This window comes from Pelodiscus sinensis, chromosome 4 (genome assembly GCF_049634645.1).
Source record: "Pelodiscus sinensis isolate JC-2024 chromosome 4, ASM4963464v1, whole genome shotgun sequence".
Taxonomy (NCBI): domain Eukaryota; kingdom Metazoa; phylum Chordata; order Testudines; family Trionychidae; genus Pelodiscus; species Pelodiscus sinensis.
In genome coordinates this window covers 24,902,387-24,925,469 of record NC_134714.1, presented here as the reverse complement: position 1 = coordinate 24,925,469, position 23,083 = coordinate 24,902,387, and the positions used below count along the sequence as shown (strand labels likewise).

General features: G+C 43.3%; 1 protein-coding gene across 3 annotated transcripts in view; it reads right to left on the bottom strand.

Moving 5' to 3' along the window:
• Window positions 1-1,323: 1,323 nt before the first annotated feature.
• The window catches only part of CCDC85C (coiled-coil domain containing 85C), a 152,380-nt gene continuing 130,620 nt past the window's right edge, over window positions 1,324-23,083 (bottom strand). For 2 of the 3 annotated variants that reach the window (XM_006123769.4, XM_006123768.4), the window contains 4 exons: window positions 22,932-23,036; window positions 9,552-9,647; window positions 4,455-4,553; window positions 1,324-1,710 (listed from right to left, as the gene is read on the bottom strand). In XM_006123769.4, coding sequence (XP_006123831.1) covers window positions 1,621-1,710; window positions 4,455-4,553; window positions 9,552-9,647; window positions 22,932-23,036 — 390 coding nt within the window. In that variant the 3' untranslated portion in view covers window positions 1,324-1,620. The remainder of the gene's footprint in view (window positions 1,711-4,454; window positions 4,554-9,551; window positions 9,648-22,931; window positions 23,037-23,083) is intronic. The other variant, XM_075926598.1, reaches the window with a different exon arrangement.

The following is a 23,083-nucleotide window of genomic DNA, read 5'->3' as shown; positions in this document are numbered from 1 at the left end:
TCAGCCGCTGCTGAAACTGATCAGTTTCAACAGCGGCTGAATCTGGACGCCAGTTCTGACTTAGATACAGATTCAACTTAAGAATTCCAGGCGTCCAAGTCAGCTGCTCCTGAAACTGATCAGCGGCTGATTCCAGGAAGCCTGGGGCAGAGCAACTCTGCCTCGGGCTTCCTGCAGTCAGCCCCTGGTCAGTTTCAGCAGCGGCTGACTTGGGGACGCCTGGGGCAGAGCAGCTGGGGTGCTGCTGGGTTGACCAGCAGTGGCTGAATCAGGACGCCTGGGGCAAAGCAGCTAGGGTGCTGCCGGGTTGGTACAGCAGCGCCAAGGAGTGGTGCTGCGGGACCAACCCAGCAGCGCCCCAGCTGCTCTACCCCAGGCGTAGGCAAGAAAAGCCTGGTCTGCTGGGAGGGGAGGGGGGGCACTACCTGCACCCCCCCTTCCCCCAGCAGACCAGGGAGACGCGGGTGGCAGGACCGCCCGCGTCCTCCACGGCTTTGCTCAGTCTCCCTGGTCTGCTGACCAGGGAGACGGGGAGCAAAGCCTTGGAGCGCGCCCGGGCTGTCCCGCTGCGGGCGTGCTCCGTGGCTTTGCTCCCGGTCTCCCTGGTCTGCTGGGGGGGGTTCCCCCCCCAGCAGACCAGGGAGAGGTGGAGCAGCTTTTTTCGCCCCGGAGGACGGGGGCGGCGGGACTGCAGCGCATCTGGGCCTCCCACCACTCCAGTCCTCCGGGGCGAGAAAAGCTCCGTTTGTAACTGCGGATCCTATATGTCGGATCCGCGTAACTCGGGGCCTGCCTGTACTACGATCCAAGGCAGAAACTTCATTTAGAAACTAAGCCACACTGGTGGGAAAGCTGTTCTTGCCTAAGTATTTAACAGCAAAAGCTTTACAGGAAAAGTGTTACCATATTCATACTGGATTGTGGCCAAATGACTAAAAAATATTCACATTATAACTGCAGAAATCTTCTGAGTATCATTTATTACATTAAAATCAGCTCGTTGGCCGCTGAAACAGAGACTTAAGATATTCAGTATGCCTGCTATAGACCTGTGTCGTCGATCAATACGGTACAACATTCAAGGTGCATTCAGTGTTTTATCACTCCACAAAGTATTTTATATGATAGCTCTTGAAAATAATTACATATCATTCTCCAGAAATGAAGACCTCCAAGCAATTTTAGTAGCTCAGTAAAGGGACAGCTAATAAACTACTAGCTTCAGGTTGTTGTTTCCTTGGGAGAATCCCAAAACAGGCTGCATAGAGCCACCAGCCTAGCTATGAATCAATTAACAAGCAGGTAGACAAGCGCAATGCAAAATAACTTCTCCACAGGTTAGGGTTTAATTTTTCCTCCTAGAAATTTTCTTGTTAGGTAATTCTACATAGAGACCATACAACAAAGCGGGTTTGCACTACAGTACAAGTGACACAAGTCTGAGATTATAGGATGGTTAACCCATTTAACATTGGATCCAGAACATAACCTGGAGGCTAAGCCTTTAGCTGTCATATTTACACTATAGACAGTTACAAAAAAATCCAACTTGCTGCTAGAAACAGGACACACTCTCTCTGATTCTTTACAGAGTTGCTTCTAGTTTTTCAAGAGATGTGCCTACAATGGACCCTTGAACTGGTTTCCTGAAAGGTGTTGCCTGATGGATGGTTTGGAACTTGCTGCATCACCCAACTTTCGCCAGACAACCTGTGAGAAACAGGGAGGAAAGATTGCATTTGGTGAGTCTGGAAGTTGCAATAGGTAAATTTGTATAGTAGAGTTGAAGTTCTACAAATGACCAGTAGATGGCACTTATACACCAAATATCATTTAAACGGATTTGACGTGTTCATCTGATTATCCCTCTTGAAATTAGAACTAGTTATGCCTTAGATAATGATATAAACTAATACATTAGGTTCAGAAGCTAAGTTCAATGCTAGATAAACCACTGCCATTCTTATACAGTGATATTCGCTTTCGATTGCTATCCTCCCCTGTTCAGATACTATTAGGGATGTAAAAATGCGGTTAAAAAAGTAACCACTAAAAATCATAGCAGTTACACACACTGTGGGCTCTGCAGTATAAACCTTTATACTGCAGAGCCTGTGGCAAAGACTCCCTGAGAGTGGGAGCCAGCATGTAACATACGGCAGGCATATGGGGGGGGTGTCCGGGTCCACCATGGATGGGAACTGCTCTGGCGGGCCCTGTGGGGCTGGAACAGCCCCCTGTCTAGCGTGGGTAGGGAGCTGCTCCATCCCCTACTCGTTAACTGGAAACAGTAAGGGTGTGTCTAGACTATAGAGTTTTGTCGACAAAAGTGGACTTTTGTCGACAAAACTATACCTGCGTCTACACTACCACTGAGTTCTGTCGACATAACGTCGACAGAACTCAGCAGTTTTGTCGACACTGTAAACCTCATTTTACGAGGCATAACGCCTTCTGTCGACAGAAGGTGTTATTGCATGTAGGGTTGTGTCTAGACTACAGGGTTTTGTCGACAAAGCAGCTTGCTTTGTCGACAGAACTGAATGTAGTCTAGACGCGCTTTGTCGACAGTATCTGTTGACAAAACTTCTGTCGACAAAACCCTGTAGTCTAGACGTACCCTAAGTCTCACCCATTAAGGATGAGGATTACCGGTTAATCTTTTACATCCCTAGATACTATGCCCTTTAAAAGCAGATGTTATGCATGGCTAACACAAAGCAGCCCACTGGGCAAAGTAGGACTCTTGCAAGGAAAATGGGAAGAGAGGGTAAGAAGTGACAATAAACAACAAAATTTCTGAGAAGAATCACTTCTCAGTTTACACAAATAAAATTATCCAGTATTCACCCCGCAGTGTGCTGAGAGGCAATCCTAAAGTTACCACATTCCATCTGTACAGTCCAACACAGAAACAAAATTTGTATCTGTAGCCGCATCTGTATCCACAAACATGAGTGGCAGATATTCACATCCGCAAAGGAGGATACTTGTGCATATAAAGCTAATAGCTGCAAATTTGCAGGGTTCTAGATACAAAGTGTGTATCTGTCTCCATAGCCACAAAATGAACTGCAGATATCCGCATCTGCAAATTTGCAGGGCTCTAGCCATTTGTTGTTCTGCTAAAAGAAAGTGGCATTTTAAAAAAACTGCAATAATGAGGTGCTCACTGTTGTTCAGTGCAGGGATTTATCTATAATTCTTGGGCCTTAAAGTGAAGCACTTCATGTTCTGCAACTGTAACACTGGTCTATTCAGGAATTTAGAAGGCTTCTTTTTTTAACAGGATGAGGTTATGTAGGGGTAAATTTGGGCTAGCCCTTTCAATTTGTTCCTTCTTTTAGTGGGAAAAGGAAGAAAATCAACACTGAACAGTTTCAGTCTTCCTGCCCAACAACACCTTTGTAAAAAATTACTCTCCAAAATAATACGTGCATATTTTCCATAAATAAAATTGCATCACATTTCTGCACCATTTTCCATTTCAGTGGTTTGGCGCACCATCATCACCAACCTATGCAGAAATTGTACAGAGTTTTGCTTCCTCTGCAATCCTCATGCACCAAAAAGGTCCCACTGATATTTTGACCTGCAAAATGTATTTCAAAGAGAATGGTCTATGGGGGTCCCTGCTGTGGGAACCATTGCGCTGTCAAGCAGAAAACCCTCTGAAATATGCTCAGATTGAGCAACATTTTTACAGCTCACTTTTCATCCGCAGTGTGTACCCAAGTCACTTTTCTTATTAGATCATTTTGCCTGGTATTAAATCAGCAGCAGCCACCACACCTCAGACAGAGCAAAGTCTGGCATAAATGCTCAGTTTACAATACGTGGCAACCTTTGTTTACAATGTGGTTGCTAGACCACACACGTTAGCGAGTTCAAAAAATCACATGATCACCCCTAATGGAGTCAAACAAGAGGATTCTAATTCGGATATAAGATTATAGATTGAGGATGCAACATCACTCAATTTCTATGACTTTAAATTAAGTCATAGAATATATAAATTAAGGCACAAGGACCAAACAATGCTTTTAATCAACCATGTAATTTTCAGGGACATTAAGGGGACCTCTGCTTACTAATCAAGATCATTACATGGGGCTGAAATTTGAAACCCCTGAGCCAGGTAAAGACAGTTGCATAACTGCCAGTCAGCCCTAATAGGATAAGCCACTCTCTCCCAGGAAATGAGCGGGTGTGCCTGTATCCTTTAAGCCAGCTCAACCCTAAGTTTCTTCTGGGCAAATACATCACATTAAGTGTTCAGGTATTTGACACTTGACTCCTGCCCATATGGAATTCAGCAGAGCTTCAATTTAGTTTTCCTTATGATTGAATTTCTCTGTGGGTTTCAAACAACACAACCAAACAAGGCTCACACAGAACAGATGCTACCAGGTAATGTATTACAAAACATCTAAAATACTACAAAGAGTTATTACATTGCACATTTCACGAACAATTGCTTTCTCCTTTTCACTCAGGTCTTCTTCATAGTTATCTTGCATTTGCCTGTCCAAATTTTCATGGACTTCAAGAACCTACAAATAAACAGATTGACAAGGTATTATATTTCTCAAACATCAATTGCATCTTCTACAAGAACAGTAGGTAGGTTTTACAATGATGTGGTTTGCCACATCCCCAATTCTATTAACTGTTGCTCCCACAAAGAGATTAATGTCCTTCAATGGATTATGAGGGATAGGAGTAGAGCCATGGCACTTCTCTACTCCCACTTTACCTATGTTGAGAGCCCTGCCAAATTCATGGCCATGAAAAACATGTCATGGACTGTGAAATCTGGTCTCTCCCTCACACCACGAAATCTCATCTTTGGTGTGCTTTTACCTTATACTACCCAGATTTCACGGAGGAGACCTGCAGTATTTCCTGTACCCTGAGTGCTTGGGCCACAGCCGCCCAAAGCTGGTAGTAGTCTGTGTTTCTGTTGGTGATGAAAAAAATTTATTCCACTCATGAATGGAAAAAATTGGAGCGGGAACACTGTAGACAAGCATTTCTCAAATTGGGGGTCCTGACCCAAAAGGAAGATCACAAAGTTATTTAAAGGGGGTCACAGTATTGCCACTCTTACTTCTGCACTGGCTTTAGGGTTGGGTAGCTGGAGAGCAGTGGCTTTTTGCCAGGCACCCAGCTCTGAAGTTGATGCCTTGATAGCAGCAGCATAGAAGTAAGGGTGGCAATACCCTCCCATCCCATCCTTATTTCTGCTCTGCTGCTGAAGGCAGCTCTGCCTTCAGAGTTGGACTCCTGGCCAGCAGCTGCTACTCTCTAGCTGCCCAGCTCTGAAGGCAGCGCTGCACCTGCAGCAGCTCAGAAGTAAGGGTCAGCATTACTGTAAATGCTTCCATATCTCCTTTTTGGGGTCAGGACCCTTAGAATTACAACACCATGACATTTCAGATTTAAATATCTGAAATCAGGAAATTTACAATTTTTAAAATCCTCTGACCATGAAATTGACCAAAATAAACCATGAATTTGGTAAGGACCCTACCTATGTGGATTTGAAACTGATATAGTTAAAGTATCATGAATGCATTTCTACCAGGTAAAGATGCTCACATCAGTGTAGCTTAGTCTCACAAATGTACACGAATAAATTGTACTAGTATAAGATTCTATTATATGCGAATCCACATTAAGGGTTTTACTGCTTTAACTATACCTGTAAACAAATCACACTCCTACCCAAGTTAAATTGGCACAAAAAAACCTTTGTGAACCAGACCAGACTTTCCAATGTAAACTCCTCAAGGCAGGGGACACCCTCTCCTCCTGTGTAAATGTAATCAGTTTAATTCGGATAGTCATGCAGCTATTCACATGCGTAAAAATTTGCAGGATTGGAGGCCTTTCATTTTCTCCTGTTGTGCTGGTGGGCCTTTTACACACCAACAAGAGTGAGAAAAGCATTTTCAAATAGGAAAATGCAATTGTAAAAGCACAAAAATTAGCAGGAGGCTCTGCGACAAGTGGGATATCTGAAGCTACTTGTAACTCATTTTCTTGACTTATTGCCTCAAGTAAAAAATACAATGTATTTTTAAAGTCACATTATTTTTCTTTATAAACACCTGATTTTAGGGCAATGCTTAGAAGTTGCTAAAAAGAGTTTTTCCTGTTCTCTGATGTATAGATAATTGGGGTATTAAGGCCACCTACCTGCCTTTATAGGTGGAGACAAAAACAGCATCAGCCTATTACAAACACACTAAAACATTTTTAAATAGCTTTTTTCTATCAAATCTGTTACATGAATAAAAGCACAGCATGGTTGGACAGTAAGTACTTATTTTACTTACATGTGTTTGGGATGACCTACATAACTCTTTCATAGCTTTGTTACTTATACTAGTGTGGCCAGCTCAGAAACCTAGCAATATGGTGTTTAAACCACATACCAGGTAGCCTCTCTCTTATGTTAAAGAAATACACATACAAATATACCTGCTGTATGTGCATAGGTGTAACCACACAAATGAACTTCAGGGTTATATGCATTACAAGGATGGATTTCACTCTTGAAGCATCCAGCACTGACCACTGATAGAAACAGAATACTTGCCTAGATTATTCATTGGTTGTTCAAGTAGAGAAATCCTGCTGTATGTGAAATGTTTCGGTTATAAAAATAGGTCATTCTCTTAGGGCTCTTAACCTACTTTTTAAAAAGCACCAATCACTAGTTTAACCATTATATCTGGGACCAGTGGAATTTGTGCATGAGCATTAATTTTACCTAATTATTCTCAGGATTTTTAATGGAGCATGTGAAAGACAGTCCTGCCTGACAAATAAAATTTCAATTTTTCTATTAAAAAGGATGGAATTGTTTAATTACAGATTCAGATGGACTCACACTTTGAACAAGCTTGTTTGGAATTCAGTATGCCTCCAGCTCCCCGCTTGGGAAAGCAACACAACCTGTACAATCAAATCTCAATGCAGATCACCCAGAAATATCTTGCTATAAAGTAAACACTGGCTGTAAATATCCAGGGCAATTTTGGAGTAGATTAATTAAAACTTCCATGTAGAATCCAATGTCTGATTCTATCAGTCAGCGATCTTCCAGATACATGAGTTTAAATAGAAAATATAGTAAATATTCTCCTTTGAATTTCAATTTAAATTACATTCCCAAGTTCATGTGGTGCTAAGACTCTACAGAGCTTATTTCTTTGTTTTCAATGGAACTGGCTTTTAAATGGCGTTCAAGAGTTTTAACCTTTAAAGCCCCAAATGGCTCCAGAGCCATTTATCCAGAAACTGTCCTTCTCCCTAACCCCTACCACAATGAAACAGATCAGTAGTTTGGAATATTAGGGAAAGTCCTAGCAGAGCTGGATTGATGAACAGTGGGCAGGTAAGGAGGTCAAAGGTGCATCTTAAATTCATTTATCATGTGGTTCTGCAACACATACTATGGCACAGGCATTTCACCTCTGTGAATGGAGCTACAGTGATTGACATCAGCTGTGGTTCTGACTCCAAAGACGCTTACAAATATACATGCCACGAACACCCAACTAAAGTCCCAGCTGCTATAAATCAACACACACTATCTAAACATCTGGTCCATAGTGTTTGTATCTCTCTCCCTCTGTCTCACTCTCTGTCACACACACACATTTGTATACAGGAATACTTTCATCCACAGCTGAAATGCAGCCTCAGTGTGGGGTGGAGCCTGGCAACTGTCAACAGCACAGAATCATTTAGGATAGGCAGGTCTGCCAACAGATGTCACCGGGCCCAGGAGACCCTAGGGAGTGGGGAGAGAGGCTCAGCTTCAGGCCCCCCAGAAGAGGCAAGGCCTCAGATGGAAGGCTCAGGGCTAGGAGCAGCCAACCCTCAGCACTACCTGGACCATGCTGCGCCTTCTCCAGTCAGTCATCAGCATCTCCCAGGCAACGTTGTGTGGGGTTCCGGTGGTGATTTAAAGGGCCTGGAGCCCCTGGCTCTTTTAATTATTTAGGATATGCAGGTCTGTTCCCTCTATTTTTTTCCCATTAGGCACAGAATAAATGTTATGTGCACCGATACACGTGCAGATGTGCACCACCAGTAGAAACACATGCTGCCCTCTTTGAGTGGCTGTGGGTGTTCTGCTAATCACTAGTCGGCACCTGAATCTCTCTTGGGTGGCCACCTAAATGTAAGCTTACAGGAAATACTGGCTGCGAGGCAAGTGGCCTTTTCCCCTTCCCAGTCAACAGTCCTGAGGACAGGAAACAAAGAATGTCACCTTATCCAGAAACTGCATGAGAAAAGGTACAGGCAGAATGGGACTGCAGTGTGAGTGGTCAAGTCTCCCTCTTGTGGGTAATACCAGCACCTGTACAACCTACTTAAATATAAAAGGCCTTTTAGTTTTTAGTGCAGGAGGCTCTGGTCTTGATTCCCACAGGCAGCTATATGATCTGTGTGCATGTTCATTGTACCACACCCTCAAACTAGAATTTCTATTGATCTTAGACATTCCGGATGATGGGGAAAATGTTACCAACCCAGCTTAGTACATGTCAAGTACATTTCTTCTTTTAAAGGCTGGTCCTATTGACTTTATCACTTGCTACCAAACCCCACCCAGTTATAGTTCTTCTTTACCTCAAGTGGCAGGGTTCTATTTTTACCCCCAGGACAAATCAGGTGCGTATAAAGCCATGGTTTGTTACATAATTAGAAACAATGCTCCCTATATGAGAACTGCCACAGGATTTTCAATGATTAAAAATGCTCAAGACTGTCAGTATGTATCTCATACTGAAATGGCACCCAATGCTTCCTAAAGCCACCTTGGGGCATTGGTTCAGTCAGGACTGATGAACTCAAAAGGTAAACAACTTGGGCTGTGTCTAGACTGGCCAGTTTTTCCGGAAAATCAGCCGCTTTTCTGGAAAAACTTGCCAGCTGTCTACACTGGCTGCTTGAATTTCCGCAAAAGCACTGACTTCCTACTGTAAGAAATCAGTGCTTTTTGCGGAAATACTATGGTGCTCCCGTTCGGGCAAAAGTCCCTTTTGCGCAAAACTTTTGCACAAAAGGGCCAGTGTAGACAGCTCAGATTTGTTTTGCGCAAAAAAGCCCCGATTGCGAAAATGGCGATCGGGGCTTTTTTGCGCAAAAACGCGTCTAGATTGGTCACGGATGCTTTTCCGCAAAAAGTGCTGTTGCGGAAAAGCGTCCGTGCCAATCTAGACACTTTTTTCCGCAAATGCTTTTAACGGAAAACTTTTCCGTTAAAAGCATTTCCGGAAAATCATGCCAGTGTAGATGTAGCCCTTGTAGTATAGTGACTTTTCCTTGAAGGTCTCTTAACCAAAAGCTGGCCAGGTTTGACCTTGCTCAGCGGGTATGGTAATGGTTGAGGTGGTATGGCTGCAATAATCTGTCTGAATAATTCTCTTCTGTCTCTGATTAGCGGGGTTCCATCATGAGGGAAATGCCAGATGATGCTTTTACAGGTGTACGCAGAAGCAATGCAACATATGGACCGAATGCAGACCTACCTTCATAGCATGTACCACAGCCTCTGGTTTCTGACCCACAGGGACATATCCTGCCACAGACGAGGAAGCAAGATCAGGAGTCATACGAGCCGGGCCCTGTTGAAACAGTCAGGAAAAACATACTTTTCAGTATTTTTAACACTGAGCTCTTTAAATGAGAAAAGAAAATATCTACATAGTTCAAAACTGCACCAATACTCCCTCAGACCTAACCCTTCTCCAGCCATACACAAAGACAAAAGCTTTATCAGCAAACAAAAGCTACATCATTTTAACTAAAGCCATTCTTAAAACAGGTATCATTAAACCAGTGCAAAACCCTATGTAGGCACACCTCGGTTGACTCTTTTGTAGCTTAATTCATATAAATCAAGTGTCAACCAATTTAAGTGTACATAGGGACTTGTAACCATTTAGTCAAATCAGTCCAAGAAACAATTTTAGTTTAACTGGTGCAACTTCTGTGCATTAGATAAGGCCAAAAGAGTTTTCCAACTCTGCCATAGAGAAAACTTTGCAAAACTGATAACTTTCAGGCACTTCCTGACTTTTACTAAGAAGGTATAGAGTATCTGGCATTACAATAATAGTTGGCATCAGTTTTTATTGGTCTCTTGGCAACATTTTCAAATGTTCTTCAAATACCCATCTTCAATATAAGAAGGATTGGAAGGTAACCTCAAGATAAACAGATGTGCCAACTTGATGCTGGTAGGGATTATTTCCAAAATACGCTGTCCAGTTCAACTGTGTTTAGGATTCCACTGGAACAGATACAAAAATAGCTACTTTCCTAAAAATTCAAGTATGCAAACAGCATTATAAGCATTTTTATATAAGCTTTCCTTTTCAAGGTCTCTTTCTTGACTAGAACAAGATACAATATCCTACGTGTGTATTTGCACTGTAATACTCAGAGAAACCAACAATGAATCCATTGACACACTCATATTTAGTCTTCTCATCCCTTAGGAAACACAAAGAATGATTATTCTGTTGGACTTTGAAAATAAATGAGGATGACAGAGTGATGTGTAGCACCATCACAGGAATGCTTCACCCATACAATACATGTGGGTCTTCATTACCATCTTTCTCTAAGATTAAAAAAAACAATGTCTATTCCCATCATCATTTATACCAAACAGAGGCGAGTGGATTGTTCTCATCTTTCATGCATTTCGACTGCAAGCCCCCGCTTGCCATGTTTCTCTTTTTTCAAGTGTTTTGTTTTTATTTTTAAAAAATGATCACATACAGAAACTGAATTTGGCCCAGTTAAAGCCATCTACCTATGATGGTTGTTCTAAGGCCTTTGTGACATGAGTTGCTGGTCACACATCGCTTTCTATTGGATAGATAAATGCCTCAGAGAAACTAGCATTAGAACCAGCACCTTTGTGGGAAATCTCAAGAGAGAATGAATAGGTTGCAAGATCATGGAGATGAGGCTACTGTGGCATTCTGGAACAGATCCCTCCAGGGAAGGGTTGAAGCTCAGTTTGAAGATAAGGGGAAAATTCATTTCTCCCACCTAGGTTGTGAATGTTGTATAACTAAACAGAGAACTTAGGTCTTCAGGGCTCTCAAACCAACCCTTTTAACAATAAACGATAAAGAGGGAGAAGGGGATGCAAGTGACTAGTTCACTTAATCCAGAGCTGCCAACAAAGAGTATTCACTGGGATCTTGGATGAGTGCTTAAATACTCTTGGAAGCTTGCAGAATCAGTCTTCACTAAAGGCCAAATGCATCAATATATACATGTTTCATTCTTCTAACCCAGGGTGGGAAATAATTTTAATAGGCGGCCACTCCAAGAATTCGGAAAATGGTCAAGGGTTGCACTCTTCCAGGATATTAATGGAAGAGATGCAGGGTCTGGGATGGAGGTTGGGTGCAGAAGGGAGCTTGGGGTAAGGGAAGGAGTTTGAGTAAAGGAGGCAGTTGTGACCCAGGGCACTAGACTGGAGTGGGAGTTGGATTGTGACCTAGGACAGGGAATTGGGGTAAAAGAGGGGGTGCAGGGATTTGGGTTGTATGCTAGGGCAGGAAGGGACTGTGATCTGGGACAGAGGATTGAGATGCTGGATCTGGGAATGTGGAGTAGGGGGCAGGAGTGGGAGGCAGAGGGATGGGGAAGGGAAGGCCTGGGTACCAGAGGTAGGCTCTGCCAGGAGACTTACCAGCCAGCAGTGGTTCCTAAATCAGCCTCCCTGGCTGCTCTTCCCCTAGCACAAGCTGCAGCCCCTTATGCTTCATGGCTACCTGTTATTGAAACAGGCATCTTCCATTGGCCAGTTTCTGGCCAGAAACCAGCCAATGGAATTGTGCTGGGGGCTGAAGCAGCTCCTAAAGCTTCCCCCCTCCCCTCCAGACTCTCAGCTTTTAAAGAAAAACCACGGCACAGCTGCATTTCTGCGTGGAGTGTGGGTGGGGCGAGGCAAGGTGGGAGACCGCCTGGGGCTCTCCGCAGCATCTGTGGGCTGGATCCTATGTCTAGGTGGGCCTGATTCAGCCCACCGATCATATTTTGCCCAGACCTGTTCTAATCTGTGACCTAAAAACACCACTCTTCTTCTGACTGTGATCTAGATCTTAATCTCATGACAACTAAAAGCAAAAGAAATTGGGACAGTGAGGCCATAAATCCCTCCCAAAACTTCCCTTGGCTAGAACACAGTAACACCATGCACCCTGCAAGCTATTAACATATAAACCTGCTAATAATTACAAGAGGAATCTTCATTATCACCCTGGAAATATAAACATGGCTTTCTGACCACAGTAGATTAAAGGTCTCCACAAGAGGAAGCAAAATGGATTCTTTTCCACTATAAGACTATTCCACTTCTGCCCAGCCTCTCATTGGGACAGCCTCCTTCCCAAGACAAATATGATCACTGATTCTCAGGTTAGGCTTGGTGTTAACAACTGTTATTTGTAAGGCAGAGTCAATGGGGAAGCCCCTTTACAGACGAAATCCTCAACCAAAAAAGCTCATAAAGTAAGTGGAGAATGTAGAAATGCAGGAAAGAGGAAAGCAGGGCACTAAAAGCAATGTGAATGAGTAGCAAAGAGTGGCAGGTCTTAGACGTTCACAAAGTGAGTCTTCAGGATGGTTTTGAGGAGACCATGTAAATATGAAGAGCTGTGATAAATGTGGTGTATTGAAAACTGCATTACTTATTACAAGCTATCAAGTGAAAGGGGTTTCCTAGTCCTACTTGAAATGCAAGCTAGGGGCCCCCGTAGAGGGCTCTGATCTGAATCAATCTGGAAAGAGACAGGCTAGAGCAAGGTGAGGTGACCTATGACTTGCTGTCTTTGGAAGCAACCTGCTTTGCCTCTGCCTGGTTTTGGTTCTTGCGGTTACAGTTCTGGATTTTAAGAAATAAAGTCGTGTTATGTTGCAGCCCTGCAGAATAAGCAATGTATATGTTTGTATCTACCTTCTCTGTGTACTGTGAACATAACACTGAAAAGGGCATTTCAAAGCCAGGAAGCCGCATAGAAGAAGGCACAAAGATGGGAGTGGAGGAAAAACAAGAATGGGGCACCAAGCTTGACCGAGTGAAGTCATCAAGGAGAGAAATCAGAGGAGATAAGAATGGAAAGGAAGATGGGGATCCAGTTGCATAGATTTATGAAGGTGAGAAGCAGCATGAATTTCATAGGGAAAGAGGGAAAGCTAGTGCAGGAATGTGAAGAGAAGTTAGATTTAGCCAGAGTTTGGGGAGGAAGAATGATGTGGTTAGGAATCTAACTTGGGACTTGGGACATCAGGAATCAATTCCCCACAATGCCACAGATTTCTAGTATGACCATGGTCAATTCACTTAGTCTTTCTCTGCCCTAGTTCCCCACCTGTGAAATGGGGATAATACCATTGGTCTACTTCACAGGGGTGTTGGGAAGGTAAATATATTTAAAGATAATGAGGTGCTCAGATACAGTATTTATATGGTAATGGGGACCATATAAATATTGTAGATAAACTCAACGTGGCTCTGCAGGCTGGAGTGAGTGCTACGGAGGTCCAAGAAGAGGTGGCTGTAATAATCAGGATGAGAGGTCACCAGGTCACGGCAGGAGGAATGGCTAGATCTGCAGAATGTTGTTGAGGAAAAACTGGCAAGATTTACTGACAGCCACAATCTGTGGAGGAGAGAAGTGGAAGGAGTCAGAGATAACCCCAAGACTGAAGCCCTGCTTAGCAGGAAGGGTGGTGAAATTGCCAACAGTGGGAGAACAGGGAAGGAGGGGCCAAGAAGGAAAGATGAGGAGTTGAATGTCATCCAGCAGCAGGCTATGCAAGATGAGATAAGAGGGAGGGAGATAATCAGAGATATGAGACCGGATGGAGGGCAAAAGGTCAGTGTGGAGGGAAAACTCAGGCTGTCAGCATAGAGGTGGCAGTAGAAGTCTTGTGACTGGAGGAGATTAGCCAGGGCTAACATGGCCATATGGGTTGGGGAGCTGTTACAGCTGAGTCCTAGCTAGCTATCTTAAGCTATTTCTACAGCTCCCATCTCTCTGCAGTAACCCAAGACGTTACTGCTCTTGTTTCTCTCTTATGCTTCTTCCCTTTATTTCCCCCTTACCCTTTTATAGCCACGGTCACACTACTGAAGCAGCACATAGCCACCCACCCACAGACAGGTTAATCTATTTATTGTCCTAACAAGCAGACATTGTTTACACACACAAGTAATGCTACATTCTGTGTGGTGGGGTTCGTAACAGTCTCACTTTCTTCTCCCTCTTGGTTTTCTTGGATATACACACTGCACAACTCAGAGGTCTTGCTGACTTAGCCACTTGCTAGATTTTCCCACCAGTCTGTAACCAAAGCTAGAGATATTCCCCACCCTCAGTTGTGGGGCCTGTGGGCAGTTTTCATAGATAAAGAAACTGAGTATTAATGGGATAGCCAGTTAACAGCCCTCATTCCTGCCTGTGTACCTCAGTTCCAATATGTCTACTCTTGAACTTCCAGGGATTGTGCTACTGGCCTCTGAGCAGATCAGCTTGCTTTCAGAATCAGATTGAAACCTTTAATAAGAGTTTTGCTTTACTGGACAGTCATGGACCACAGATACCTCAGAAGCGAAGAACTTTTTAGACTGTTAATAATGAAATGGAGTTTGTCGTCACATTTCAAAGCTTTTGAATTTTACATTTAAAAAAAAATTCTATGAATACTGATCACCTATTTAAAAAAAAAAGCAGAATTTTGCACTTAAGCCTAGATATAAAATATCCAAAATGGTCAAATAATGCAGGTCAACAACAGTAAAACAAGAATAAATGTGATCACATGATATGTTGATAGCTATGTGACTGACTGAAGAAAACTACAAGTGAAATACACAGCTATCCCCATACAACTCACATAAAACTCCAGGGGATGGATTTTGCACTAGTTTTGATTGTGACTTGGTTTGCTTTTCTCTGTTTGGATTTATTTCTAGGTGTTTCTATGGACGAATCATCCTGGTTATGGGAGTTTCATGTATATGCATGAATTTATCCTAGGAGGCATGGAAATAGTATTCTCTCAACTTTGCAAACTAGGAACTGAGGCACACAGATACAGTGACTTGCCCAAGCTCACACAGTAATTCTATGGCAGAGACAGAAACCGAACTCAGAACACTAGAGCCTCAATCTACTGCCTTAATGCAAATCTCAATCTTTTCTGTTGTGGATGACTCCATTTTGCATGAGGAGAGGAATTAATCATGAGCTGACTGCCTCTTTGTTGCATTCTTTTTATACAGTTAAAAATTCTAAAGACTTGGGAAGAATCAAACCCTTCAGGAGATACTTTTCCAACACACTGCACTATCCCACTTTACACCACTTATCCTACCCCGCTCCCCCCTATACCTCCTTGCTTTGCTCTTTACCTTCTGAAGAACATTAGCTTCAAGGAACAATCATTGGTATATGCATAGCATAGCTGCATTCACAAGTACAACCTTAAGTCAATTGATACAATGACTTATGAAACGTGAGTGTATGCGATGGCAATCACCACCATATGCATGGTGTCAAAGTTACACATATAAGTGAAGTCTTACTCACTGAGACCTGATTTGCACACAAGTGCAAATGGATGTGCCTGCAAATACTAATGGAGCAGTCAGAAAGGCCCACTAAAAACTTGGCCCCTGAAAACAAAGACCCAAAGACACTGCATTGCTCCAGTGATGGAGTAAATAAAAACTGCATTTGCCAGATTACACAGCAGTTAATTAAACTTAGCAGACAGAGCCTTAAACAGAAGTGGTGATAAAAGTAAAATACCCCAAAACACCACCGCCACCACTTTCTTTGCTTCAATCAATTCATTCAGAAATGAAGAGAGACATTTCACAGTTGAGCTTTAACAAATCTTCACCACCCATTGAGTGTCAGCTCCAAGAGATCTTGCTGAAAATATTCTTCAGTTTTACCTACCTTGCCAGAAAAAAAAAGTGCCCATATTGGGAGAATACCAGACCAGGAGCTGTGCTAGATGCAGAAAAGTCACCTTGCTGAACTAAAAACCCTGCTCAATAGGGCTCAGGCAGGACCCAAAACCAGGAGATTTTGAGAATATCTATTTGAGTCTATGCCCGTTTTTATTTCTGTATTTATTAGGCTGTTCACAAGATGTAGTGCTTATACTGGTATACAAAAGACCTAGCAACTGAGACACTCAGAGGATCAGTCATGAGAGTACCATAGTTTGTCTCAAAAATTAACAGAACAGTTAAACCTGAAACTAAGGACCAAGGTAGTCCAAACATGGCATGATTCTGAGCTGACACTTCCCCGTCCCTTCAAAGCCCCTTTCCCTCTTCCTGTATATAGTCGTGCCTGTTGCACACTCTGGAATCTGCTATGGAGTGCATGTGAAAAGGACCAGTTCCTCTCTTGATAGCATCACCTGAAGAAACCCAGATTAAGTGTCTCCTAGAAGGGGAGATTAGTCAACAACCACTTACAGTTGCTTTTTTGACCAATTTTAGTTCATTCTTTTTTGGCTTTCCTGGTATTCTATGCCTCAGTCCCCAACCCTCCTATTTCCTCTCCTTTCCCCGAGTATAGTATAACTTTACAGCATGCAAGAAAATGTCAGCTTATTTGGGATAATTCTGAACAAGTATCTGTTGGGTTTGTCTATTCACCAGCATGGTGATTGACCCACATTAAGGATGACACTGCATTAGCATGTGCCCACCATTCAGACAGAATACAGGAATTTTTTTTTAATAATATGTCCATATCTGTTATTCATTTATATGACCACATTTTCCTACTTCCCCATGTCATATTATGCTCCTTTGCAGCTGGAAAAAACCTCATGCCTGCTACAGGATACAAATATGAAAATACATATCTTACAGAGGGAAGTACAGGGAAATACTATGGAAAAAGAGTTTTATGTCTTGAATAGTGGTTAATCTCTTCACTACTGTTACTAAAGGAAGTATGCCACTGGTCCTTGGTATTGGCAAGTGAAAACAAGACCCGTCTTCCATCTCAGATTCAGAGGGACTTTATTCCAGATGCTAATCTCCTTCAGCATTATTTAATTTGCCTCCCATTAATCATACTGAGCAGCTGGCCATGTAAATATTCAAAGCCATGAATTACCCATTGGGTCTGTCCAGGAGCCAGGCAAAGCCTGTCTGCACAGCTCAGACACTAACTAGTCAGACAAACTGTATCTTCAAGGCTTGTCAGAGTTTAGTGAAATCTACTTAAGCAATAAAAAAGGCTTATATATCCCATTTGATTAATAAAAACAATTTAACTTCATTGCTGTGGAGTCCTAAATATCCAGTCTATCCAACAGAAGAGGAACCTGCTCCTTTCAGCCATGTCCCACACTGCTACCTGTTACATGTCTGAACCGTGTGCCAAAGAGAGGAAGCTCTTTTGTGAATGCACAGGGGAGAGTGTGTGAAAGCATGGACATCTTTTCGCAACTAGTTCTCCTGTGCAACAGGCATGTTTGCTATCTACCTACCTGAACAGTATTAATGCCAGGTAGAATTCCGCTCTCACTGAACTACACAGTGCACTGAACTCTGGGATGATTTCTCCTCCTGGTTACACCTTGCAGGAGGCATAAGGGATCTGTCGAAAAAGGCTTTCTTTCTCAACAGATCCCCCTCTAGACTGCCGCTTTTTGCTGACAAAGTGCTGAGTCAGCAAAAATAGTGGCCATTTTTATGCGAATTAAGCACAGGATATTTAAATCCCCGCTTCATTTGCAACGTTGACCTGCCTAATCTGCATCCCTCTGCTGACAGAGGGATGCAGTCTAGACATACCCTAAGGTGCCACAGAACTCCTTGTTGTTTTTGCAGATATAGACTAACACAACTACCATTGTGTATGAATCTGACTGTTACTCTGAAGAATTTAGTCTGAAACCAAGCTTTAATAACTCTTTCCTTCCCTTATTCCCGCTATGCCAGTGCCTGGCCTGCTTCATTCAACATTAGACTTGCTATTCCAGTTTCATGTCTGCCATCTACATTCCTGTCCATTTATGCTCCCTGATTCGAAGGATATCAAGATGGAATCTATCGGTTGCTTTAATAGCTTTGTATATTGTTCTCACATTCCAAAATTTGATTTTCAATATCTGGTATTGAGCAAGAGACTCCAGGCTGGGGCCGAGGGATTCAGAGTGTGGGAGGGGAATCCAGTCTGGGGCAGAGGTTTTGGGTATGGGGTGGTAAGGGTTCCAGCTATGATGTAGGCTCTGCTGTGGGGCTGGGGATGAGCAATTTGGAGCATAGGAGGGGGTTCCAGGCTATGGACAAGAGGTTTGGGGTGCAGGAGGTGGGTCTGAGCTGGGGTAAGTGGTTAGGACACAAGAGAGGATTTGGGGTGTTGGTTCTAGGAGCAAGTTTGGGTGCAGGAGGGGCTCAGGGCCTGTGATTCGGATGCAGGAAGGAGAAGGGGCTCAAGACTGAGGCCAGAGGGTTGGGGAGCAGGAAGAAGGACAGAGTGTGGACTCAAAGGAAGCTTGGGTGCAGGTGGGGGCTCAAGGCAGGGATTTGGCATGTGGGAGGGTTTTGGGGTGTGGGTTCAGGGTGGCACTCACCTTGGGTGGCTTCCCACAACCAGCGACATGACCCACAGCTCCTAGGCAGAGGGGCGGCCAATCAGCTCTGCACACTGCCTCTGCTCATAAGCACTGCCCCCGCAGCTCCCATTGTCTGCAATTTCTGAACAATGGTAGCTGTGGAACTGGTGCTCAGGGTGGAGCAGAGGTGGTACATGGAGTTCCCCTGGCCATCCCTCCACCTAGGAGCCAAGGGACATGTTGCTGCTTCTCGGGAGCCATGCGGAGCCAATTAGGGAGTTTGCTATTCCCATGCCAATCACACTTTTAATAGTTGGGTCAGCAATGCTGACTGGAATCACCAGGGTCCCTTTACAACTGTGACTTCCAGTCAAGAAGTGGACATCTGGCAAACCTACCAAAGAGAGGGAAGAACCTAAGTCCCCGTGGTAATACAGCTAGTTGCCACTCCCTCCATCATCTCCACATCACTGTTTGTTCCTGGTGCCTCATGCAGTTCATTCCCCCTTTTCCTGGGCTACTGTGATGAAGTGAGACTCACCACTACCGCACCACCAACACTGATATTAGCTCTGATAGCCAGAGCACTTTGCCCTGGTCATGCTCTGCCCGTCTCCTGCTCTTGGACCCATGTCCCTCCAAGGACCACAATGTCATCTTCAGTGCCACAGCCCTCTGACCATGCTACACTTGCATTTCTGTAGTCTCTATCCATCGACTTGTCTCAGTGGTGACCACTTCCCCAGCGGGAGGGAAGGAGGAATGGCCCTATTCCACCCACTATTGGCTCAGAGACCCTGTAGATAGCAGCCACTTCTTGCTTCTCCTCCAACCATTGAGTCTGATTCAGGCCACTTCCCTGAATCCCTTGCATCTTCATCAGCCTGACCTCAGGGTCTTGGCATGCCAATCTTAGCAGCCATCCAAGAGCTTGCCCCTCATCTAGCCCAGCACTGCTATGTCCCCAGTGCTAGCTTTCCTTCACCTGCAAGGGGGCCAGTCCTCCCTCCTCACTGAAGCACCTTAAACTCAAACTCTTCATGGTATTGTTTGCCAAGTTGAAGCAATTATTCTGAGATACGAGTCTCTCCCTTATTGTTTTTGAACCTCTCATATTTGCAGTCTAGGACAGACTTTAATTTTTAGAACTATAAAAAAGCCATAAACTTTATAAGTTTAAAAAAAAAATGAGGAAACCATACCAGAGATCAACAAGCTGGAGTGAAACAGGCACTTCAAATTGTGCTAATTTACTTCTCAGTTCAGTTTAATTTTAAAAAACTCACAGGACATAATAGGGCAGTAGTGTTAAATTTAAAATACATGGTGGGGATACTTTTTTATTAAGTGTGAGAATATTACTGTATTTTTAATTTTTTTTTTTTAAATTTGATGTTTGTTCCTTGTCAAGTTCTCTGACGATCTATGGACTGGCTGTCAATTTTTTAAGTGACTAGAGACTTTTTTATTGGTTTTTGTCCAAGATGTCTTATAATGTTATTTTTATCACTATATTTTGTGTACCATAGCAGATACATATATTTATTTTTATATAAAATACGTGGCTCTTCCCACTCTATCCACAGCTACTTTGGCTCTTCTTCTCTAACTGGCTGGCCACCCCGGATCTAGACTGAGATCGTTCTCCCTGATATGGCCCCTTTCCTCTGGGTACAAGGGCCAGGGTGGTGTAAAGTTACTCCAAAGCCCTGGGTCCTGCTGATGGAGGATTCTCCCAGTACAGATACTGTGGAAGATAACCACAAGGCTGCCTTTCTAGGACTCACTTGCAAATCCTGGTGTTGAGGATGGGGCCATAGCATGCAGTGATTCTGGGAAATGCTGCATCCCCTAAGAGACATACAAGACTCTGCTCTTACTTAGACAGGCCCTGCCAGAGCTGTCCAAAGTATGACAGTGCTGAGAAGTCAAAGTCGTCTTAGCTCCCTATCCTCTAGGATTGTGAGTTCTGTGCAGCACCTCACTCCTTGAGTTTATCTTTAGCTTTGGTAAAAACACCTGACACAGTGAAAGCTAAATACACCAAAAACCTGCAAGTGAGATTTCACACAGTTAGAAACTGAATTGTTTAAATGCCTTCTTTAGGAGCAAAAGTATAACTAAGACCTGTTTTATGGGTAGACACATCATCTGCCCAATTCAGCAGATTTGTATTATCAATTTTTAAAAAAGAAAGAGAGGGACTTACCAAATATGGGCAATTCAAATTACATTCACAGTCCTATATCATTATTAGATTCATTCCAGAGAGATATCTGACCAGGACAGGCAAACTCTTGAGCAATACTTTAACAAATAAAGTAGCATTCCAAAAATTAAATAATAATGCCTTGCATTTGTGTAACATATGCAGGGTCAGAAGCCCCTTAAGCAAACCATACATGAAACCATACATCCTCTTTTATAGGTGGGGGAAACAGAGGTGTAGAGAGGTGAAGTTCACTCTGGACAACAGATGTCGCTGAGCCCTGGGCAATATGAGGGGAGCTCAGTTCTGCTCCTCTCCCCCACTCAAAGGGATGGGGCCTTAGGTGGAAGGGCAGGGTTAGGAACAGCCAGTCCTCAGTGCTGCCCAGACCACACCAGGCCTCCCACAGCCAGCCTCCATCTCCGTCCAGACTGTGCCACGCAGGGCTCCAGTAGCAATTTAAAGCGTCAGGGGCCCCAGCCACTGAAGTCCCCTTTAACCTGCATTGGTGGCCCTGTCTTGACTCTAAGACCAGCTCCTCAGCCACAAGACTCTGTCCTTATTATGCAGCAATCAAATGTCTGGAGATACCATTATTTAGTCTTTTAAAACTGATTGTGATGATATATTTTAAAAATCCCCATTCAAGCCTCCCTCTGCAGGAATAGATAGAATATAAAAGCAGAAAATCCATACCACTTAGTGTACATTAAAAAAATCTAGGTGACTCCCCAAACTCCTGCCTCTCAAATTCCCATAGCATCCACTGGACACATCTAAGCCCTGGGGAAATGGAAACATTTCTAACACAAGCAGAAGATCACCCAATCCAGACTCTTGTGTATTTGGGGGGGAGGGAAGGGGAGAGTTGCTCCATATTGAAGAACTTCACACTGAGAAAGAACTAATGCAATGCATGGATGCACAAACTGGGGAATCTTCAGTAAGACTAGAGGTGATTTTACCTCTGTTTTTGGCATTAGTGAGACCACTGATAGAATAGTGTGTGAAGTCCTAGTGCACAAGGATGTTGATAAATTGAAGAGGATTCAGACGCCAGTCTCCCAAATGATTAAGGATTAGAAAACCTGCCTCGTAGCAATGGACTCAGGGACCACAATCTATTCAATTTAACAAATGACGATTAAGAGATGACTTGATTATGGGCTATATTCTTAAGACCCCAGTTGGAAAGCAAATATTCCCTGGTGGCTTTGGAATCTATGAATCCTGAAATGCAATGGACACTCAAAGCTGTGCTCAGCACACTCTCAGAATCAGACCCTTCTGTAAATTTCTTATCACTTGACAGCTAGCATGTGACAGGAACCCCTGGGGCTACAATCAGCTCTGAGCAATCCTCACAACAAGAGGTGCAGAGATGCCTAGATCTTTTTGAAAGATGAGCATCTACGAGTTTTAGCAAATGGTATGTTCTCATCCACTACAATAATTAGTGGGTGTTGCGTGACAGAGAAGGAGCCATAGAGATAACTGCACATTGTTTAGCTGCCTTACCCACTTTGTCAATTTAGAGAAAGCAGAGCAGGCCTGTCTTATTTTACAATAAACTTACCTGCTGTGCAGAAAAAACTTAAGGTAAACAGAGAGCACCCAGAAATTGAGCACTACAGTTCCTGACAACTAACTGTTAGAAACCTGGCAGTATATCTTTTGTCTTATCCAGTGTCACATTTTTGGACATTGGCCATAAAAGAGTTTAAGAAAAAAAAGCAGATTTGATGGGACCCCACGTTGTTCTCAAATAGGCACTTAGTGATAGGTTTCTGCGTTATCTGAGAAACCTCAGCTAAAAAAATCCTGAGCTCAACATTTCATGGGTTAAGTCAATGTTTCTAGACTTTCCTCTGTCTCTAGAAATCTGCAACCTGTAAAAGCGGAGTAAGTTTTTACTGTGTTTCACATCCTTGATTTCAGGGTAGAATCTAGTTCTGAAGAGGTGACCTATCAGCCAGACATTTGTATTCATAGCCTGAGCTCAGTCTCTCTGTTTCTCTCTTCAGAAATTTAAGATTCTTGTTTGTATAAATATACCAGGTAGCTAAATGGCTCTTACATTTTGCATGGACTCCTGATACTGCGGCAGAGATGACAGCTGTGACTCAGAGTGGTACGGGGATAACCCTTTTCTTAAAGTCCTCAAATCCCCAGAGCTAGATTGCTGCAAAGACAAAGAAAGGAAAATAGGACAATCTGTGTTAGCCAGAG